Source organism: Tursiops truncatus, chromosome 3, assembly GCF_011762595.2.
Source record: "Tursiops truncatus isolate mTurTru1 chromosome 3, mTurTru1.mat.Y, whole genome shotgun sequence".
Classification (NCBI taxonomy): domain Eukaryota; kingdom Metazoa; phylum Chordata; class Mammalia; order Artiodactyla; family Delphinidae; genus Tursiops; species Tursiops truncatus.
In genome coordinates, this window is record NC_047036.1 from 124,181,070 (window position 1) to 124,200,758 (window position 19,689).

Here is a 19,689-nt window from a genome sequence, read left to right on the forward strand (position 1 = left end):
GGACACTAGTGCTAAACATATTTAAAGACCTTCTAACTTACTTCACCCTTCTCTATACTCTTTTTCTTGTAATCCATACTTGAATTCAGCCTCCATCTCCTGCCCCAGAAGACACAAGTCCCCAACATACTTTTTGCCTATTATCAGGTGTACATGTTTCATGGATGTTCATGAACAAACAGATTTCAGTTACACAAAATAAAATGTTACATTTCTTCACATTCAAGTTTTACCATAAATAATAACCGCATAATATAAGCAATGAAGAGCCAGTGGAAGACTTGAATAGGGCAACTACATCAGATTTGTGTCTCAGAAATAGCATTCTTGAAACTCCTAAATATTGAGAGAATGGATAGATTTCCCTAGAAGTCACAAAGAAGGCATATCACATTCATATATGAAAAGACTATATTAGAGAGGGCTCACTGACACGTCTGAGCTGTGGCTGCTCTGGGAATTTTTGCTATTCAGTGTACCAAGGCTCTGCATTACCTTTTCAATTTTTATTTTAAATTTGCCAGAAAGTGATATGGGAAATTCCTTCACTTAAGAAGAAGGACAAAGAGCAACCCCATGAAATTATTGATAATAAAACTAACTTGGAAAAGTTAAAAAATGTATACAAATATGAATTTATACAACAACTAAGTGGAGAAGCTGGCATTAAAACTCAGTTCTACAGCCCCATCCATTAGCAGACAGGGTGCCTAAAGCCATACTGAGCTCACAGCCACCTCTAAACACACACCCTTGCCATGGCCCTGCCCACCAGAGGAACAAGACCCAGCTCTACCCACCAATGGGCAGGTACCAGTCCCTCTCACCAAGAAGCCTGCACAAGCCTCAGGACCAACCTCACCCACCAGAGGGCACAGACTAGAAGCAAGAGGAGCTATGATCCTACAGCCAGCAGAAAGTAAACCACAAACACAGAAAGGCAGACAAAATGAGAGGGCAGAGAAATATGTTCCAGAAGAAGGAACAAGTAAAAACCCACAAGAACAACTAAATGAAGTAGAGATAGGCAACCTACCTGAAAAAGACTTCAGAGTAATGATAGTAAAGATGATCCAAGATCTCAGAAAAAGAATGGAAGCACAGACTGAGAAGTTATAAGATATGCTTAACAAAGAGCTAGAAGATTTAAACAAAAAATAAATAGAGATGAACAATAACTGGATTGAAAAATACACTAGAAGGAATCAATAGCTGAGGCAGAAGAACAAATAAGTGAGCTGGAAGACAATGGCTGAACTCGCTGCCACAGAACAGAATAAAGAAAAAAGAATGACAAGAAATGAGGACAGTCTCAGAGACCCTCGGGGGCAACATTAAAAGCACCAACATTCGCATCATAGGGGTCCCAGAAGGAGGAGAGAGAGAGATAGGGCCTGAGAAAATATTGTAAGAGATTAAGGGCGAAAACTTCTCTAACATGAGAAAGGAAACACTCATTCAAGTCCAGGAAGCACAGAAAGTCCCACACAAGATAAACCCAAGGAGGAACACACTGAGACACACATTAATCAAACTGACAAAAATCAAAGACAAAGAAAAAGTATTAAAAGCAACAAGGGAAAAGCAACAAATAACATACAAGGGAATCCTCATAAGGTTATCAGCTGATTCTTTTAGCAGAGACTCTGCAGGACAGAAGGGAGTAGCATGATATATTTAAAGTGATGAAAGGGAAAAACCTACAACCAAGAGTACTCTACTCAGCAAGGCTCTCATTCAGATTCAACAGAGAAGTCAAAAGTATAACAAGCAAAAGCTAAGAAAATTCAGCACCACCACACCAGCTTTACAAGAAGTCTTAAAGGAACTTCTCTAGGCAGAAAAGAAAAAGCCACAACTAGAATCAAGAAAATTATGAATGGAAAAGCTCACCAGCAAAGGCAAACATAAAGTAAAGGTAGGAAATCATCCACACACAAATATGATATCAAAACCAGCAATCATGAGAAGAGAGTACATGAGTACATGAGAGTACATGATATAGGAAATGCACTGGAAATTAAGAGACCAGCAACTTAAAACAATCTTGTACATTATATAGACTGCTGTATCAAAACTTCAAGAGAACCACAAAACCAAAATTTGCAGCAGAAACACAAAAAAGAGAAAGCAATCCAGGGGACTTCTCTGGTGGTCCAGTGGTAAAGAATCTGCCTTCCAATGCACAGGATGTGAGTTCGATTTCTGGTCGGGGAACTAGGTTCCAACATGCCACGGGGCAGCTGTGCCCAGGCACCTCAACTAGAGAGCCTGTGGGCACCAAACTACAGAGCCCACGTGCTCTGGAGCCCATGTGCTGCAAATACAGAGCCCACGTGCTCTGCAGCCTGAACGCCACAACTAGAGAAGAGAAAAAACCCGCATGTCACAAGTAGACAGAAGCCCACATGCCACAAGATCCTGCATGCCTCAACAAAGATCCCATGTGCTGCAACTAAAATCTGACGTACCCAAAAAATATTAAAACTAACTAACTAAATATATATTTAAAAAAAGCAATCCAAACACAACACTAAAGATAGACATCAAATCACAAGACAAGAGAACAAAAGAGGAAGGGAAGATAAAAAGACCTTCAAAAACAAATCCAGGGGGTTTCCCTGGTGGTGCAGTGGGTAAGACTCTGCGCTCCCAGTGCAGGGCGCCTGGGTTTGATCCCTGGTCAGGGAACTAGATCCCGCAAGCATGCCGCAACTAAGAGTTCACATTGCTGCAACTAAGAGTCTGCATGCCGCGATTTAAGACTCTGGATGTCGCAACTAAGAAGGCCGCATGCTGCAACTAAACAAAAGATCCCATATGCCGCAAGAAAGATCCCGTGTGCTGCAACTAAGACCTGGCACAGACAAAATAAATAAATAAATCTTTTAAAAAATCCAAAACAATTAACAAAATGGCAAAGAACATACATATCGATAATTACCTTAAATGTAAATGGATTAAATACTCCAACCAAAATACATAGACTGGCTGAATGGATACAAAAACAAGACTCTTATATATGCTGACTACAAGAGACCCATCTCAGATCTAGGGACACATACAGACTGAAAAGGAGGGGATGGAAAAAGGCATTCCATGGAAATGGAAATCAAAAGAAAGCTGGAGTAGCAATACTCATATCAGAGAAAATAGATTTTAAAATAAAGAATGTTACAAGAGACAAAGAAGGACACTACATAATGATCAAGGGATCAATCCAAAAAGAAGATATAACAATTGTAAATATATATGAACCCAACATAGGAGCACCTCAATATATAAGGCAAATGCTAACAGCCATAAAAGGAAAAATTGACAGTAGCACAATAATAGTGGGGGACTTTAACACCCCACTTTCGTCAATGGACAGATCATCCAGACAGAAGATCAATAAAGTAAAACAGGCCTTAAATGACACATTAGATCAGATGGACTTAATTGATATTTATAGAGCATTCCATCTGAAAGCAAGAGAATACACTTTCTTCTGAAGTGCACATGGAATATTCTCCAGGATAGATCACATCTTGGGCCACAAATCAAGCCTTGGTAAATTCAAGAAACTGAAATCATATGAAGCATCTTTTCCAACCACAACGCTATGAAAATAGAAATAAATTACAGGAAAAAAGAAACTGTAAAAAACACAAACACATAGAGGGTAAACAATATGCTACTAAACAACCAATGGATCATGGAAGATATCAAAAAATATCTAGCGATAAATGACAACAGAAACACAACAGTCCAAAAGCTGTGGGATGCAGCAAAAACAGTTCTAAGAGAGAAGTTTATAGTGATACAAGCTTACCTCAGGAAACAAGCAATATCTCTAATAAACAACCTAACCTTATACCTAAAGCAACGAGAGAAAGAAGAACAAACAAATCCCAAAGTTAAGTAAAAGGAAAGAAATACAGATCAGAGCAGAAATCTAAAAAAAAAGAAACAGAGGAGAACAACAGAAAAGATCAATGAAGCTAAAAGCTGGTTCTTTGAGAAGATAAACAAAATTGATAAACCCTTAGCCAGACTAATCAAGAAAAAAAGGGAGAGGACTCAAACCAATAAAATTAGAAATGACAAAGGAGAAGTTACAACTGACCCCACAGATATACAAAGGATCATAAGAAACTACTACAAACAACTACATGCCAATAACATGGACAACCTAGAAGAAATGGACAAATTCTTAGATACAACCTTCCAAGACTGCACCAGTAAGAAACAGAAAATATGAACAGAGCAATCACAAGTAATGAAATTTAAACAGTGATTTAAAAACTTCCAACAAACAGAAGTCCAGGACCAGATGGCTTCACAGGCAAATTCTATCAAATATTTAGAGAAGAGCTAACACCTACCCTTCTGAAACTCTTCCAAAAGTTGGAGAGGAAGGAACACTCCCAAGCTCATTCTATGAGGCCACCATCACCCTGATAATAAAACCAGACAAAGATACCACAAAAAAAGAAAATTACAGGCCAATATCACTGATGAACATAGACACAAAAATCCTCAACCAAATTTAGCAAACTGAATCCAACAACACATTAAAAGGATCATACGCCATGATCAAGTGGAATTTATCCCAGGGATGAAAGAATTTTTCTATATCTGAAAATCAACCAGTGTGATACACCACATTACCAAGTTGAAGAATAAAGACAATATGATCGTCTCAATAGATACAGAAAACGCTTTTGATAAAATTTAACATCCAGTTATGATAAAAACTCTCCAGAAAGTGGGAATATAGGGAACTTACCTCAACATAATAAAGGCCATATGTGACAAACTGACAGCTAACATCATTCTCAATGGTGAAAAGTTGAAAGCATCCTGCCTAATATCAGGAAAAAGGCAAGGATGTCTCTTGCTGCCACTTTTATTCAACACAGTTTTGGAAGTCCTAGCCATGGCAATCAGAGAAGAAAAAGAAATAAAAGGAATCCAAATTGGAAAAGAAGAAGTAAAACTGTCACTGTTTGCAGATGAAATGATACTATACCTAGAAAATCCTAATGATGCTACCACAAAACTACTAGAGCTCATCAGTAAATCTGGTCATGTTGTGTGATACAAAATTAATACTCAGAAATCTCTTACATTCCTATACACTAACAATGAAAAGATTAGAAAGAGAAATTTAGGAAGCAGTCTCCTTTACCATCTCATCAAAAAGAATAAAATACCTAGGAATAAACCTACCTAAGGAGACAAAAGATCTGTATTCTGAAAACTATAAGATGCTGATGAAAGAAATCAAAGATGACACAAAAAGACAGAAAGATATACCATGTTCTTGAATTGTAACAATCAATATTGTCAAAATGACTGTACTACCCAAGGCAATCTACAGATTCAGTGCAATCCCTCTCAAATTACCAATGGCATTTTTCACAGAACTAGAACAAAAAATCTTAAAATTTGTATGGAGACACAAAAGACCCTGAATAGCCAAAGCAATCCTGAGAAAGAAAAACAGAAGTGGAGGAATCACACTCCCTGACTTCAGACTATACTATTAAGCTACAGTAATCAAAACAGTATGGTAGTGGCACAAAAACAGAAATATAGATCAATGCAACAGAATAGAAAGCCCAGAAATAAACCCACACACCTACAGTCAATTAATCTACTACAAAGGAGGCAAGAATATACAATGGGGAAAAGACAGTCTCTTTAATAAGTGGTTCTGGGAAAACTGGCAGCTACGTGTAAAAGAATGAAATTAGAACATTCTCTAACACCACACACAAAAATAAACTCAAAATGGATTAAGGACCTAATTATAAAGGCTGGACACTATAAAACTCTTAAAGGAAAACACAGGCAGAACACTCTTTGACATAAATCTCAGCAATATATTTTTTGATCCACCTCCTCAAGTAATGCAAATAAAAACATAAACAAGGGCAACCTAATTAAATTAAAAAGCTTCTGCAGAGCAAAGGAAACCATAAATAAAATGAAAAGACAACCCACCGAATAGGAGAAAATATTTGCAAATGAAGGTCAATACCCCCACAAAGAAACAATAAAAAAATGGGCATATCTAAGCAGACATTTCTCCAAGGAAGACATACAAATGGCCAAAAAGCACATGAAAAGATGCTCAACATCACTAATTATCAGAGAAACGCAAATCAAATCTACAATGAGGTAACACCTCACACCATTCAGAATGTCCATCATGAAAAGGTCTACAAAAAATAAAGCTAGAGGGCTTCCCTGGTGGCGCAGTGGTTGAGAGTCTGCCTGCCGATGCAGGGGATGCGGGTTCGTGCCCCGGTGCGGCAGGATCCCGCATGCTGCAGAGCGGCTGGGCCCGTGAGCCATGGCCGCTGAGCCTGCGCATCCGGAGCCTGTGCTCCGCAACGGGAGAGGCCACAGCAGTGAGAGGCCCGCGTAACACAGGAAAAATAAATAAATAAATAAAAAATAAACGCTAGAGAGGGTGTGGAGAAGAGAGAACCCTCCTAACCGTTGGTGGGAATGTAAACTGGTACAAGCACTATGGAGAACAAATAGAGGTTCCTTAAAAAACTAAAACTAGAACTACCAAATGATCCAGCAATCCCACTCCTGGGCACATATCTAGCGAAAACCATTATTTGAAAAGATACGTGCACCCCAATGTTCACTGCAGCACAATTTACAACAGCCAAGACATGGAAGCAACCTAAATGTCCATTGATGGAGGAATGGATAAAGAAGATGTGGTACATATATACAATGGAATATTACTCAGCCATAAAACAGAACAAAATAATGCCATTTGCAGCAAACAGAATGAAATAATGCCATTTGCAGCAACAGGGATGGACCTAAAGATTATCATATTAAGTGAAGTAAGTGAGACGAAGACAAATATCACATAATATCACTCATAAGTGGAATCTAATTTTAAAAAAAGATACAAATGAACTTCTTTACAAAACAGAAACAGACTCACAGACTTCAAAACAAACATCATTACCAAAGGGGAAATGTAGGGGGAGGGATAAATCAGGATCTTGGGATTAACATATACACACTACTATATATAAGATGGATACCCAACAGGGACCTACTATATAACATGGTGAACACTACTCAATATTCTGTGACAACCTATGTGAGAAAAGCATCTGAAAAAGAATGAATATATGTATATGTATAACTGACTTTGCTGTACACTTGAAACTAACACAAAATTGTAAATCAACTATAATCAAATAAAATTTTAAAAAATTCAGTTCTGCCTTTCTGAGAAAAATAAAGCTTATCTTCATCCCAATAAATTCCCCTAGCTTCTTCATCTATGTCCAAGGAAGGCATTTATAAATAGAAAACTGACAATTCCAAAATGTATTTGATACAGAGGAACAGTTAAATAATACCACAAGGAAGCTAACAGGCAAATGCAGAACGTGGTATGTTCTATGAAAAAACTGATCCAATTTAAACAAGTCAAGGACACAGAGAAAGAAGAGGAAGACAAGTAGGCTGCTCCGAATTAAGAGTTGTAAGAGAAATAACCACCAGTGTCAAGAGTGGACCTTCTTTGGATTCTTACTCAAATTCTAAAAAAACAGCATGTTTGAGACAACAGGGCAATTTGATTATAAACATTTATCATTTTAGATGATACAAAAGAATTATTGTTAATGTTAAGTGTATGAATCTCAGTAGGATTATTGAAGAAAATGTTCCTGTGTATAAGAGGTGCCGGCTGAAGTTGTAGGAATGAAATGACTATGCCTGAAGCACTTTATAATGCTTGAGGATTTTTCTAAAAAATTGAATAGGTAAAAATTGAAAAGGTAAAAATTTCTAAAAAATTGAATAGGTAAAAATTGAATGTGCCAATCTTGATAATTACTGAATCTATATGATAGGTATATATGAGTTCATTATGTTATTTTCTACATTTTTGTGTATGTTTGACCTTTTGTAATAAAAAATACTAATGTAAAAAAGACTATATTATAAAGATGTTACTTTTACCAAATTTATGTGACTCCAATAAAAATTCCAGTAGAATTATGTCTTAGTGGACTGGACAGTGTATCTAAAATATATCCATGATGATACGCTCTCAAGAATATCCAAGAACACAGTTTAAAAAAAATGGATGGATTTCTTTGTTCCTTCCTTCTGTACGTATTAGTGAATACTAATCAAGTGATTTTAAAAAAAACAAAAACAACACCCTGCAATGCATTGCAGTTACAAGGTCAAAATTAGGTAAAGATAGGGTCTTCTCCTTCATAGAGCATGCAATCTCATTATCTAGGGGGTAGTATCGTGGGGAGATTAGGAGTACTGACTGTGAAGAGAAGGAGATAGAGGGCAAAATCAAAGACGCTGCCAAGAAAGGCATAGGGTATCACACAAGACTGGTCTAAGAAGACTATGGATAGTAAATTAAAGGGAACATTCATTCTCTAAGATGAAAGAAAACTTAGAGAAAGTAATGGAACGTGGGCTTTGGAGTTAAAGGTACCTGTGTTTGAATCTCATCTCTGTCCATTTGTAGCTTTGTTAGTAGCTAGTTAGCTTCAGCAAATGACTTTACTCCCCTCAGCCTCATTTTCTTTTCCCCTTACACAAGTTTCAGAGTGATATAAACCTCATGGGATTATTGTGAGGAATAAATATGATGAGAAATGTAAACCACATAGCCAGGTACTGGCAAAAAGAAAGGAATGGATGAATGTGTAAATCCCTAGGTAAGTTGATATGGAGAGAAGGATAGAAGTAGAAAGATAGATAATAAAATTTCCAGAATTACAAGGCAAAGGGGAAAAAAGTGAAGCTAGTTCATCCTGAGGTTTCCCTACACAATAAAGAAGAGGTGAAGTTTACTACTCAAAGTAATGTAGCAGAGGTGTGGTCAGACAGTTGAAAAAATTGGATTAAAAATGGAAATTATATGGAGATGGCTGGCATAGGTAGCAACCTGACATTAAATAATAAGAGACCTCCTTAGGAGTCTAGAGGGCCTAGGTCAGTAGTGATGATAGCAGGACTGTAGACCCCATTGTATGGAAGTTGTTCCATCCTTGCTCCACAGCCAAGGTCTGGAGCAGGAAAATAGCATGCTGAATTTATCCCGGCTTGGAAGAAAGAGGGAAGAACCAAGAACAGGATGTCAAGAGAGCATGCTCATGCCAAGGGGCTAAATATAAATGTCAGTCTATGGGACTCAGACTGAGAAGGGAAGACAAGCAGCAAAAGGAGTACTAACTACTCTAGGAGAGTTTAAAGTGTGTGAGATAGAAATTTTCCAGATTATGGCAAAATTTCAGGCTTGCCTGCGTTAAGGTGGAGGGGAGGGAAACACATGGAGACTTCAGAAGACTTAGGTATTGCAAAGATTATTAGTCGTGGTGCTGGAGTTTCCCTGGCTGATGTCAGAAATCATGTCCTACAAAGATCAAACAGATAACCCTTCTGAGAAGCAGGATGGGCTAAATGACCTCTGGAGGCAGAGACCAGGAAAATGAATCAGCCTTGAATTTGGTGAGTGTATACCAGATTATCTGGAATAAGGTAGGTAATTAACCTGCTTTGCAAATGTCATCTTGTTCTCATGATCCACAATCAGAAACCACAAGTACAGAACCTCCAGGTCTGTCCCTGCCTGCTGGAGCATGAAACATCAGAGGAGGTGGTTTAAGAGAGGGGTCAAACTAGGAAACAGCTATTAGCGCAATATCTTGCCAATCAACTGGTCACCCAACTGAGCAAGGAGCCTGCCTCCTCTGCTCAACATGCCCCTGGGCCACAGACTCATGGAACAGCAACTTTGCTCAAGGCTAGCTGTGACCTCAGGGTGACTACAGTGGGCTCACATTTTGCAGCAAGCTCATTCAGGTAAACATCTCTTCACCTCCTTATTCTAAGTCAGTGATGGTATCTCTTTGGCTTTCTTCTCTGTCACTAGGTTTCCCAGTATGTTTGTTTTCCTCCAGCACCCTCCTTTTGTTTCCTCTGCACAGCTAATATGGTTCTCTCTCATTTCTCTATGTGTCCACCAGCTGCAATTTGGAGAAGAGACAGAATGAGCAGAGTAGGGCATGGGAAGTTGAGTAAATGACTTGGAATGTATCTTCTCTCTAGGCCAAATAGTTCCATTCTTACAAAAGAAGAGTTTGGCTAAAGAAACTGGTAATTTAATACAGTTAAACTCTACTTACATTAATATCAGTTGATATTCTCAGTATCCTGTGATGTTCATGCTTTTTCTGAGGCTCATACTTCTAAGAAATGTTGAAGCTAGAATTTGAACTTACCAGTGTCATCAAAATCATGTGTACTATATATGAATCATAAAAATGATAAAAATCAATTATCCTGATTTGTGTATCAGGAAAGGTATACATAATTTTTATGACCCCAGACCAACAATTCCATTTTCAATCTATTCTTTGTATTTGAGCACATGTAACTGTCCTGGAAGAAGAAACTTACTTAGGAAATGGAGGACTTGAATGTGGGAGAAACTGGTCTATCCCAGGAAATCAAACAATGTGTATTATAAAGTGACACATCCCTGATTGTGCAGCATAGTCCTCAGTTCACACCTATTTTCTCAGAATTCTTATGAATTCTTAGTGTCCATATTCACTAACATGAGTGTCTCAGTTTAGATGATATATTGTAGGATGAACCTATTTATACGTAACATGCCGGGGTCAGCCCTGGTGAGAGCCCTGAGGCTAATTCCTCTTCCAAGCCAAAACAGTGACGGTACAATGGCTGTTGGCAGGGGAAAAAAAAAGTTATTTTAATGGTTTTCTTTCCCTCTTTAGAGCAGAAGAGCCTTCTTAGGTCTGAATCCCTAGAGACCAGGCCAGTTTGGAATCACCATGGCCAAGTTCATGGGAACGGCACCAATTCAGAGTAGTGGGTTCTCTCACGTTTGGAAAGCCAGTTATGCAAGAGATTACGAATAAACTATCTTGAGCATTTTCACAGGCCTCACCAAAGCAGGACGTTAGATGAGATCAAATGGCTGCCTTTCCCTGCATGACCATATTTTTCCTGGTATCCTCCACTTTGGCACAGATTGTTTTTTCAGGTAAGCATATGTCTTTTACTTGCAGGAGAGAAAAAGAGTCATTTGTGACTGGATGGGTAAAGTTTTGCTGAAACATAGGCCTTTGGGCTTGATAATACAAATGGGGTATCAATTGGGTATCACTATTGGAAAGGGATTGCTATTGGATAGCAATTTAAAATTATTTTGAACATGACAAATGAAACAAAATAAACCAAAATGAACAAAAGTTTAGGTTCAAAGATATGTCACTGCCTCCATACCCTTTTCCTTCCACTGCAGTCCCACCCTCATCTTTTATGTAACCAGTCTTATTTTAGGTACCTATTGGCATCCTGCTTTTCCCAATTCAGAATGTTCTGAAAAGCAGTACATATCAGTTCACAGGGATTTCCTCATTCTTTTATACAACAGCATAAGACTTTTTTGGATGGATGTACCAAAGTTTATTCAACCAGTCTTAGGTGTACGGGCATTAGTTTGTGTCCAATATTTTGCAATTAAAAACCATGCTGCAATAAATAATCTTATGCATATGTATTTTTCTATCGTTGGGAGTTTATCTTCAGGGTAGATTCCTTGAATTGTGATTGAATGTGAATACAAAGTAGTTTTGTTCAACGTTGACAAATTTCACTTCATAAAAGTTGTGCCAACTTGCATTCTCACCAGTAATAGATGGTATTTCAACATAGTTTTCATTAGCATTTTTCTTATCATACTGCATTTGAATATCCTTCACAAATTTAAGGGTCATTTCCATATCTTCGGGGTTTTGTGTGTGTGTATGAATTGTAGGTCCATGTATATAACTCATTCAGCAATTGGGATTTTTTTCCCCTCAATTTTAAAGTATTCTTTATGTATCAGGTATATTAGCCCTTTATCTATGATATGTGTTGCAAATATTTTTTCCAGTTTATCAGATATCTTTTTTAGTTTATGTTTATATTTTGTCATGAAAAAGTTATTTTTATTTGGATGTAATAAAATGTATCAGTCCTTTCTGTTACTGCCCAGAGATTAATGAGTCATTATCAGAAAGTCTTTCGTATATTAAGATTAAAGAGCAACTCAGTTGTGTTATATTTTGATCTTTGTATTGTTTTGTTTTTTATGTTCAGATCCAGGTCCATTTGAAGTTTGTTCTTATGTATGGTATGCAGTGTATATATATTACTTTATTTTTACTAGATGAAGGCTTTTATTTTTCTTTTCTCATAACTATATCCAGCTGCTTTTGTTATTAAAATATTCTGGCTTTTTAGAATTAGAGAGGAGCATTCCATCTTTTTTATTTTCTGAAAAAGTACATATGTAAACAGCATAGTCTATTCCTGGAGAAGTTGGGAGGCTTGTTGTTTCCTTTATGTGAAGATTTTAAAATCGTACAACTTTTCTAACTTTGTAAATTCTGACTTTTGGAAAGCTAGAATTTTCTTGGATATTTTAAATATCACCTAACAGTGAGAAATAGGGCAAAACTTCAATAGGTCTTTTCTTATTTTATTTTCCCATAGCCAGCTGGTCATCCTCTATCCCTAAGCAACACCAGCACTCCTCGCACAAATCAGTTCACCATATCCCTCAGTCTCTCCAGAGCCAAGGAACTCCTAAGCTTTCTCGTCATCATTCTTAGTATCCTCTTTAGTTCAGCATCTTGGTAGGAACTGGCCTAATCCTTTATCTACTATATTACTTTTAATTTTTACAACCATCTTTAAAATGCATACACTTATCCTAATTGTCGTGACGAGGAAACTAAAGCCAACAAAAGTCAAGTGACTTAATGAAAATAACACGGTTTGCAAGTTAAGCATACAACCCCAAATGGTTTTTAACTCTTTCCTCAATGACACAGCAAATTTATAAATGAAGTCAGGACTGTGAAAAGGAGAGAATAAATAAATGGATGAAGTAGTTAACAAAGGAATACCACCCACAAATTTTGTTGCCACAAATTATTTTGTATACTTTGTGCAAATAAGTAATTGCATTACATTTCTTTGTTCAGTCAGTAACTTCAGTGAGTGAAATCAAACTCCACGGAGAACTGTTTCTTTTAACCTATTGTGTCTGTACTTTATTTGCAGAAATCTTCAAACCCCATGACTATTCTAAATGGCCTATGGTAAATTTAAATTTCTAAGTTCTGAATTCTGATTTTAATCTGATCACTCTCCTGACATGAGAGACCTAAAACTTCATAGTGGTTAAGTAGAATGGAAGTTTTCTATGTGACTTTGGGCATGTATCTTAACTTCTTCAGGCTTAGATTTACTCCCATGTAGCACAAGCGTTGTAATAGTAAGATGCATCTCTGAACATTAAATGAATTAATACCTGTCAATTGTCCAAGGCCACAGAGTTTAACAATGGTATATACAGAATTTAATCCCAGTCTCAATACAGAACCCTCACTCTTAAAAACTACACTTAAGCCCCTATCTTCTAGGAGTTCAGAGACACATAACTATCTCTACTCACAAACTTCTTATAATGAGTTACTGGCATTGGGACTCCAAGTTTAAGTGAAAACTTTGCGTTTGGGATTTAAGCTGAGTTATTATACTGCTTATGACTAGCAAATGATGAATGAGTGAGGATACTGTAGTTAGAAAAAAACTTGCCTGACCAAAGCCCAGAGGAGAGGAAATCTTGCAAAAAGATCAATTGACTAGTAACATTTGATATTATTTCTATGTAGGGCAGAAGTGACAGGCCAGGAATAGATGAGGGAAAATTTATCAGTTGTTATTCATACGATATTTTATGATGTTTGTAGCCCCCATGTAAAATGTACTACCCACTGGATCCTCTTTATGACGCAAACTGTCCTGAGGTGACAGCATATGTTTGTGCTACAAATGGCCACACTTACAAGAATGAGTGTCTCCTTTGTGTTGATCAGTGGTAAGTTCAAAATAAAATACCATTATTTTTTCTCTATATTTCTTCACAGAAATTTCCAATAATTTTAGCAAGGAACTGGATTTGCTGATGCATGGGATTTTTTTTTTTAATAGCTTCTATTGTTCACAAAAGACTGAGGACAGACTACATACATAGTAAAGAGAAAAGTCTTTTTAAAAAATTTAGTTAACATTCAAAGTTGACTCATTTAAAAAAAAAAGAAAGAAAAGCTTACATGGTATTTTGGCAGAATTGTACAGAGATCATATTAGTAGATAGTCTATATATTATATTCAAGCAATAAATAGAAATCCATCTTAAAAAAATCAAATTTTCTTTAACAAGTCACAGTGACATCCCTATGAGTAGCACCCATATTGTTGCCTGGAAGAAGTAAATATAGATACTGATACAGACATACAGACACAGACATAAATACAGGTGTAGATATACACGTAAGTAACAAAGTGATTATGTGGTCTTACATGGAAAAAAACTGTCAAATTTTTTTGCCTTTCAAATAAATTCAATGGGAAATTTAGATTAAAAAGTTAATAATATTCCTTGTGATATATTTTAGCTCTATTTGAAATTGTTTTTACAAATCAGCCTTATCGTGTCTTGTCAGTAACTCTTCCATGACCTATGAGATCCTCTCTGTTGGGAGTCTCCAGGAGTACCGTCAGGTTTGATGATTCCCTAGTAGGACTGATAGAACTCAGAAAAGCTGTTATATGCATGCTAACAGTTTATTACAATGAAAGGATACAGAATAAAATCAGCAAAGGCAGAAAACTCATAGGGTGGAGTCTAGGAGATCAGGTACAAGCTTCCAGTTGTCCTCTCCCAGGGGAGTCACACAGGCAGTGCTTAAATTCTCCCAGCTATCATGTGTCATAACTTATATAAAGTATTGACAACCTGGGAAGCCCCACCAAAGCTTTGGTGTCCAGGGTTTTTACTGGGGACATGCAGCACCTACATGATTGACAACTACTTAGTCTCCAGCCCCCTCCCCCTAGGAGTTAAACTGATACAGAGTGGCTCAGCACCAGGTGAACAAAAACAGGCATTCACCTCAGGGTGAATTATCTGGCATGACCTATGGCCCTAGGTTACAAAGTTACTCTTATCAGCCAGAATATCCCAAGGGTGTAGAGATTACTTCCTATGAGCTGATTTGAGCATCTCAAGTCTGCTGAGCTAACTCTTTAATGCGTATCTTCCTTTGAGAAGAATCTTCACGGACTTCTGGCATCACATTAGCATGCCACTGCAATTATTTCTGAGCACTGAAGGAAACGAGGTGTAGAAACTAGTCCAATAAAGGTAATACTTGCTCATCTTCAGAGCAAGTACTAGACTCAGAGGATGACTTTAAAGGAAAAGAATGGGAACTGAAAAATGTGAATTAACCATAAAGGAAAAGAATGGGAACTGAAAAACGTGAATTAACCAAGTATCTCCCATCGACTTCAAAGAAAGATGAATGAGAATTCATGAATATTAGCAGACTATGTAGAATGATTAAATTACATAATCATTCCTTCCAAATGTGGTGGTTGTCACTTTCTCAGGCAGGGCTAATTAGGCAAAAGACTTTGGGAAGTGTCTTCTTAGCTCTTCCACATAAGCCTTTTTCACACTGTCTGGTATTTGGATGCACAACATTAAAATGAGCAGCATAAGAAGGACCCACCCACAATGGCCTGGGCTTCTGAAAATCAGCATAGGTTGATGCAGAATTATATTGGGGACTTGATTTTCCACTCTGCTACAACCAAACGGCTTCTCAAAGATGGTTCTGAGATTTTTTTCAGCCTCATCCAGGAGACTTGAGAAAGTCTCAAAAGCTCTATCAGCATGCCTCTGATCTGTTGTGGCATTCTCTCACCCTCTCACTCTCATTCTCTCTCCTTCTCTCCTTTCTTTCTTTCTTCCTTTCCTTCTTTTCTATCTTGTAAGTCTGCCAGATATACTATGAACACTGTTTTTTCTCAATCAAAGTATAAATAAGGAGCCTCTGCTGATTAAAAAAGAAAAAAATGGTTCTCTCATTGGAGCCATTATGAACATAGTTCTTATCAAACATATCTATTTCTGGAACACAGAGAACACTGATGCCAATGGCAGGGATGGTACAGTTGCCTGTATATTTGTTTTAATTCTCACTGTGACTTGCATGTATAAACGTGGCCTTCATGCCATTTCTGGATCTCGGGGCAACAAGAATAGTCATTATGCTCTTTTGAGTAATGGAGGCAGAAGAGTAATTCTTCTGTCTCTGCTCTTAGCTAGTGTTTTGAAGAAAAATTCTGAGAAACTGGACTCACAATCCTGAGAGATATCCGCCATTTATGAACAATGTAAATCCCTTGAAAAACAGAAAACTGAAGTGTGCGTCTTGCTCAGAATTGAAAAAAAAAAAAAAATCAGTCATTATCCTTAAAGGAATCCCCCAAGCCTACTCAGTGTAGGGCCCTCATAATAACTACCAAGAAAATAGAGTTGTCGGGCTTCCCTGGTGGCGCAGTGGTTGAGAGTCCGCCTGCCGATGCAGGGGACACGGGTTCGTGCCCCGGTCCGGGAAGATTCCACATGCCGCGGAGCGGCTGGGCCCGTGAGCCATGGCCGCTGAGCCTGCGTGTCCAGAGCCTGTGCCCCGCAACGGGAGAGGCCACAACAGTGAGCGGCCCGCGTACCACAAAAAAATAAAAATAAAAAAAATTAAAAGAAAAAGAAAATAGAGTTGTATGAAACAGATCCCAGACTCTTCATAAGTTTGTGGTCTTATGTGGCAAAAAGAATGTATTACATAAGAAAATTCATGATAACAGAAAACAGTATTGGTTCTGTTTAACCAGAAGAGTATTTCAGTAAGTTTTTATGGTTGACAGTATTTCAAAAATCAGATTTTACCTAAAAATACAGGTTTCCAATTTATTTTTAAAAAATCAAACATTAATAGTAAGCTAGGATTTCACATTCAAGAAATAAGCAACAGTTATCTAGTAGCAGTTCCCCATCCAAATGGAGTGCAGGCAATATATATATTATTTTTCAGATTCTTTTCCATTATAGGTCATTACAAGATACTGAGTATAGTTCCCTGTGCTATACAGTAGGTCCTTGTTGTTTATCTATTTTATATACAGTAGTATGTATATGTTAATCCCAAACTCCTAATTTATCCCCCCAACCTGCTATTGCCTTTGATAACCCTATGTTTGTTTTCTATGTCTATGAGTCTATTTCTGTTTTGTAAATAAGTTCATTTGTATCCTTTTTTAAGGTTCCACATATACATGGTATCATATGACATTTGTCTTTTTCTTTTTCTGACTTACCTCACTTAATATGATAATCTCTAGGTCCATGCATATTGTTGCAAATGGCATTAATTCATTCTTTTTTTACAGCTGAGTAATATTCCATTACACACACACACACACACACACACACACACACACACCCCATATCTTCTTTATCCATTCATCTGTTGATGGACATTTAGTTTGCTTCCATGTCTTGGCTAATACTGCTATTAACATTGGGGTGCATGTATCTTTTCAAATTAGAGTTTTAGCCAGATATGTGCCCAGAAGTGGGATTGCAGGATCATATGGTAACTCTGTTTTTAGTTTTTTAAGGAACCTCCATACTGTTCTCCATTGTGGCTGCACCAATTTACATTCCCACCAATGGTGCAGAAGGGTTCCCTTTGCTCCACACTCTCTCCAGCATTTATTATTTATAGAGTTTTTAATGATGGCCATTCTAACTGGTGTGAGGTGATACCTCATTGTATAACCTCATTGTAGTTTTGATTTGCATTTCTCTAACAATTAGTGATGTGGAACATCTTTTCATGTGCCTGTTGGCCATCTGTATGTCTTCTTTGGAGAAATGTCTATTTAGGTCTTCTGCCCATTTCCTGATTGGGTTGTCTTTTTTTTTTTTGATATTAAGCTGATGAGCTGTTTGCATATTTTGGAAATTAATCCTTGTTGGTCTCATCGTTTGCAAATATTTTCTCCCAGTCCTTAGGTTGTCTTTTCATTTTGTTTAAGCTTTCCTTTGCTGTGCAGAAGCTTTTAAGTTCAACTAGGACCCATTTGTTTATTTTGGTTTATATTTTCATTACTCTAGGAGGTGGATCAAAAAAGATATTGGTGCCATGTATGTCAAAGAGTGTTCTGCCTATGTTTTCCTCTAAGAGTTTTATAGTGTCTGGCCTTATAATTAGGTCTTTGATCCATTCTGAGTTTATTTTTATATATGGTGTTAGAGAATGTTCTAATTTCATTCTTTTACATGTAGCTGTCCAGTTTTCCCAGCACCACTTATTGAAGAGAATGTCTTTTCGCTGTTGTATATTCTTGCCTCCTTTGTCATGAGGCAGTTAAAGTATTCTTAAAGAAAAAGTGCAGGGACTGGTGGCGCAGTGGTTAAGACTCTGTGCTCTCAATGCACAGGGCGCAGGTTAGATCCCTGGTCAAGGAACTAGATCTTACATGCATGTTGCAACTAATAAGAGTTCGCATGCCACAACTAAGGAGCCCGTGTGCCACAACTAAGGAGCCCACAAGCCACAACTACGGAGACAACGAGCTACAATTAAGGAGCCCGCCTGCTGCAATGAAGACCCGGAGCAACCAGATAAATAAATAAATAAAAAGGTAATACTATGTTGAGAGGTTTAAAAAAAGAAAAAGTGCAAAAGAAAATAGAATGGGCAATTTACACAGGGCTCATTGCTTGGGAAAACACATGGAACTGAGAAACTGCAATGTCTTTAGGGAAATAAGGAAGATAAAAATTGTGTTGAAAGGAATGTCAGGTATTTAAAGGACAGTAATAAATAAGGGTGGAAAGTTAGGCAGAGGCTAGTCTTCTGGGAAACATAAATCCTAAAGTAAGGGGAACAGACTGTAGTCTATGGGCAGTGTAAACCTAGTGAAAATTTGAGTAGCGTGTGAATTATGTGAATTATTATGCATAGCATTATTGCTGTGGTTATCTTTTACTTCTTGGTAGAAAAATTTGACATTGCTACACTGAATGAAAAGGTATTAACATGGGAATGGGCTGGGGAATGAAAGACTCTCTACTGAAAAACTTCACAGAGCAATTTTTGAATAATCAAGACATGGGGGGGAATGTGCCAACTGTGGTGGCCATGAAAAGAGACGGAGGTAAAGAGAATTGTAGAAGCAGCTCCCTTTCTCAGGACTTCATTTGGAAGAGATAGGATGTGAAGCAAGGCCCCCTTTCCTTATGATACTAATCTCTTTTTTCTTCTCTTTTCTTTAGGGAATTTGGTCCTTATATTGAATTTGATAAATACAGAAAATGTGATTAATGGATAACAGAGTACTATATACTTGCTTATTCTTTTCACTAAATTCTGAAAATTATTTCTTTTGGAATTTGAGGGTCTATAATAAATAACACAACTCCATGCTGCACCCAAATTTGGAACAACATTGGAAACAAAAGAAAACTAAGGGAGAACTGAGTATCACATTTATTAGAAATAAACACCATACTGAAAAAGGTGGTAGATATTCATCTCTGGGTACTGATTGTTTCAAGTCAGCTTCCAGTTTGCTTGGGGCTGAGGCCTGTTATCAAACGTGCTTATGAACACTCCCCTGAATTCAGTTTATTCCAGATTGCAGGCTTATCTGCAAGGTCAGACGCTGCCCCACTAATCTCACTTA

The 19,689-nt window shown here is 37.4% G+C and overlaps 1 protein-coding gene across 1 annotated transcript; it reads left to right on the top strand.

Annotated features, from left to right (window-relative positions):
• The first annotated feature begins 11,004 nt into the window (after nucleotides 1–11,004).
• Nucleotides 11,005–19,328, top strand: SPINK13 (serine peptidase inhibitor Kazal type 13). Its single transcript, XM_019924838.1, has 5 exons — nucleotides 11,005–11,074; nucleotides 12,178–12,206; nucleotides 13,068–13,184; nucleotides 13,839–13,966; nucleotides 19,280–19,328. The coding sequence occupies exons 1-5, from the start codon at nucleotides 11,005–11,007 to the stop codon at nucleotides 19,326–19,328; spliced, it is 393 nt and encodes a 130-aa protein (XP_019780397.1).
• The last annotated feature ends 361 nt before the right edge of the window (nucleotides 19,329–19,689 follow it).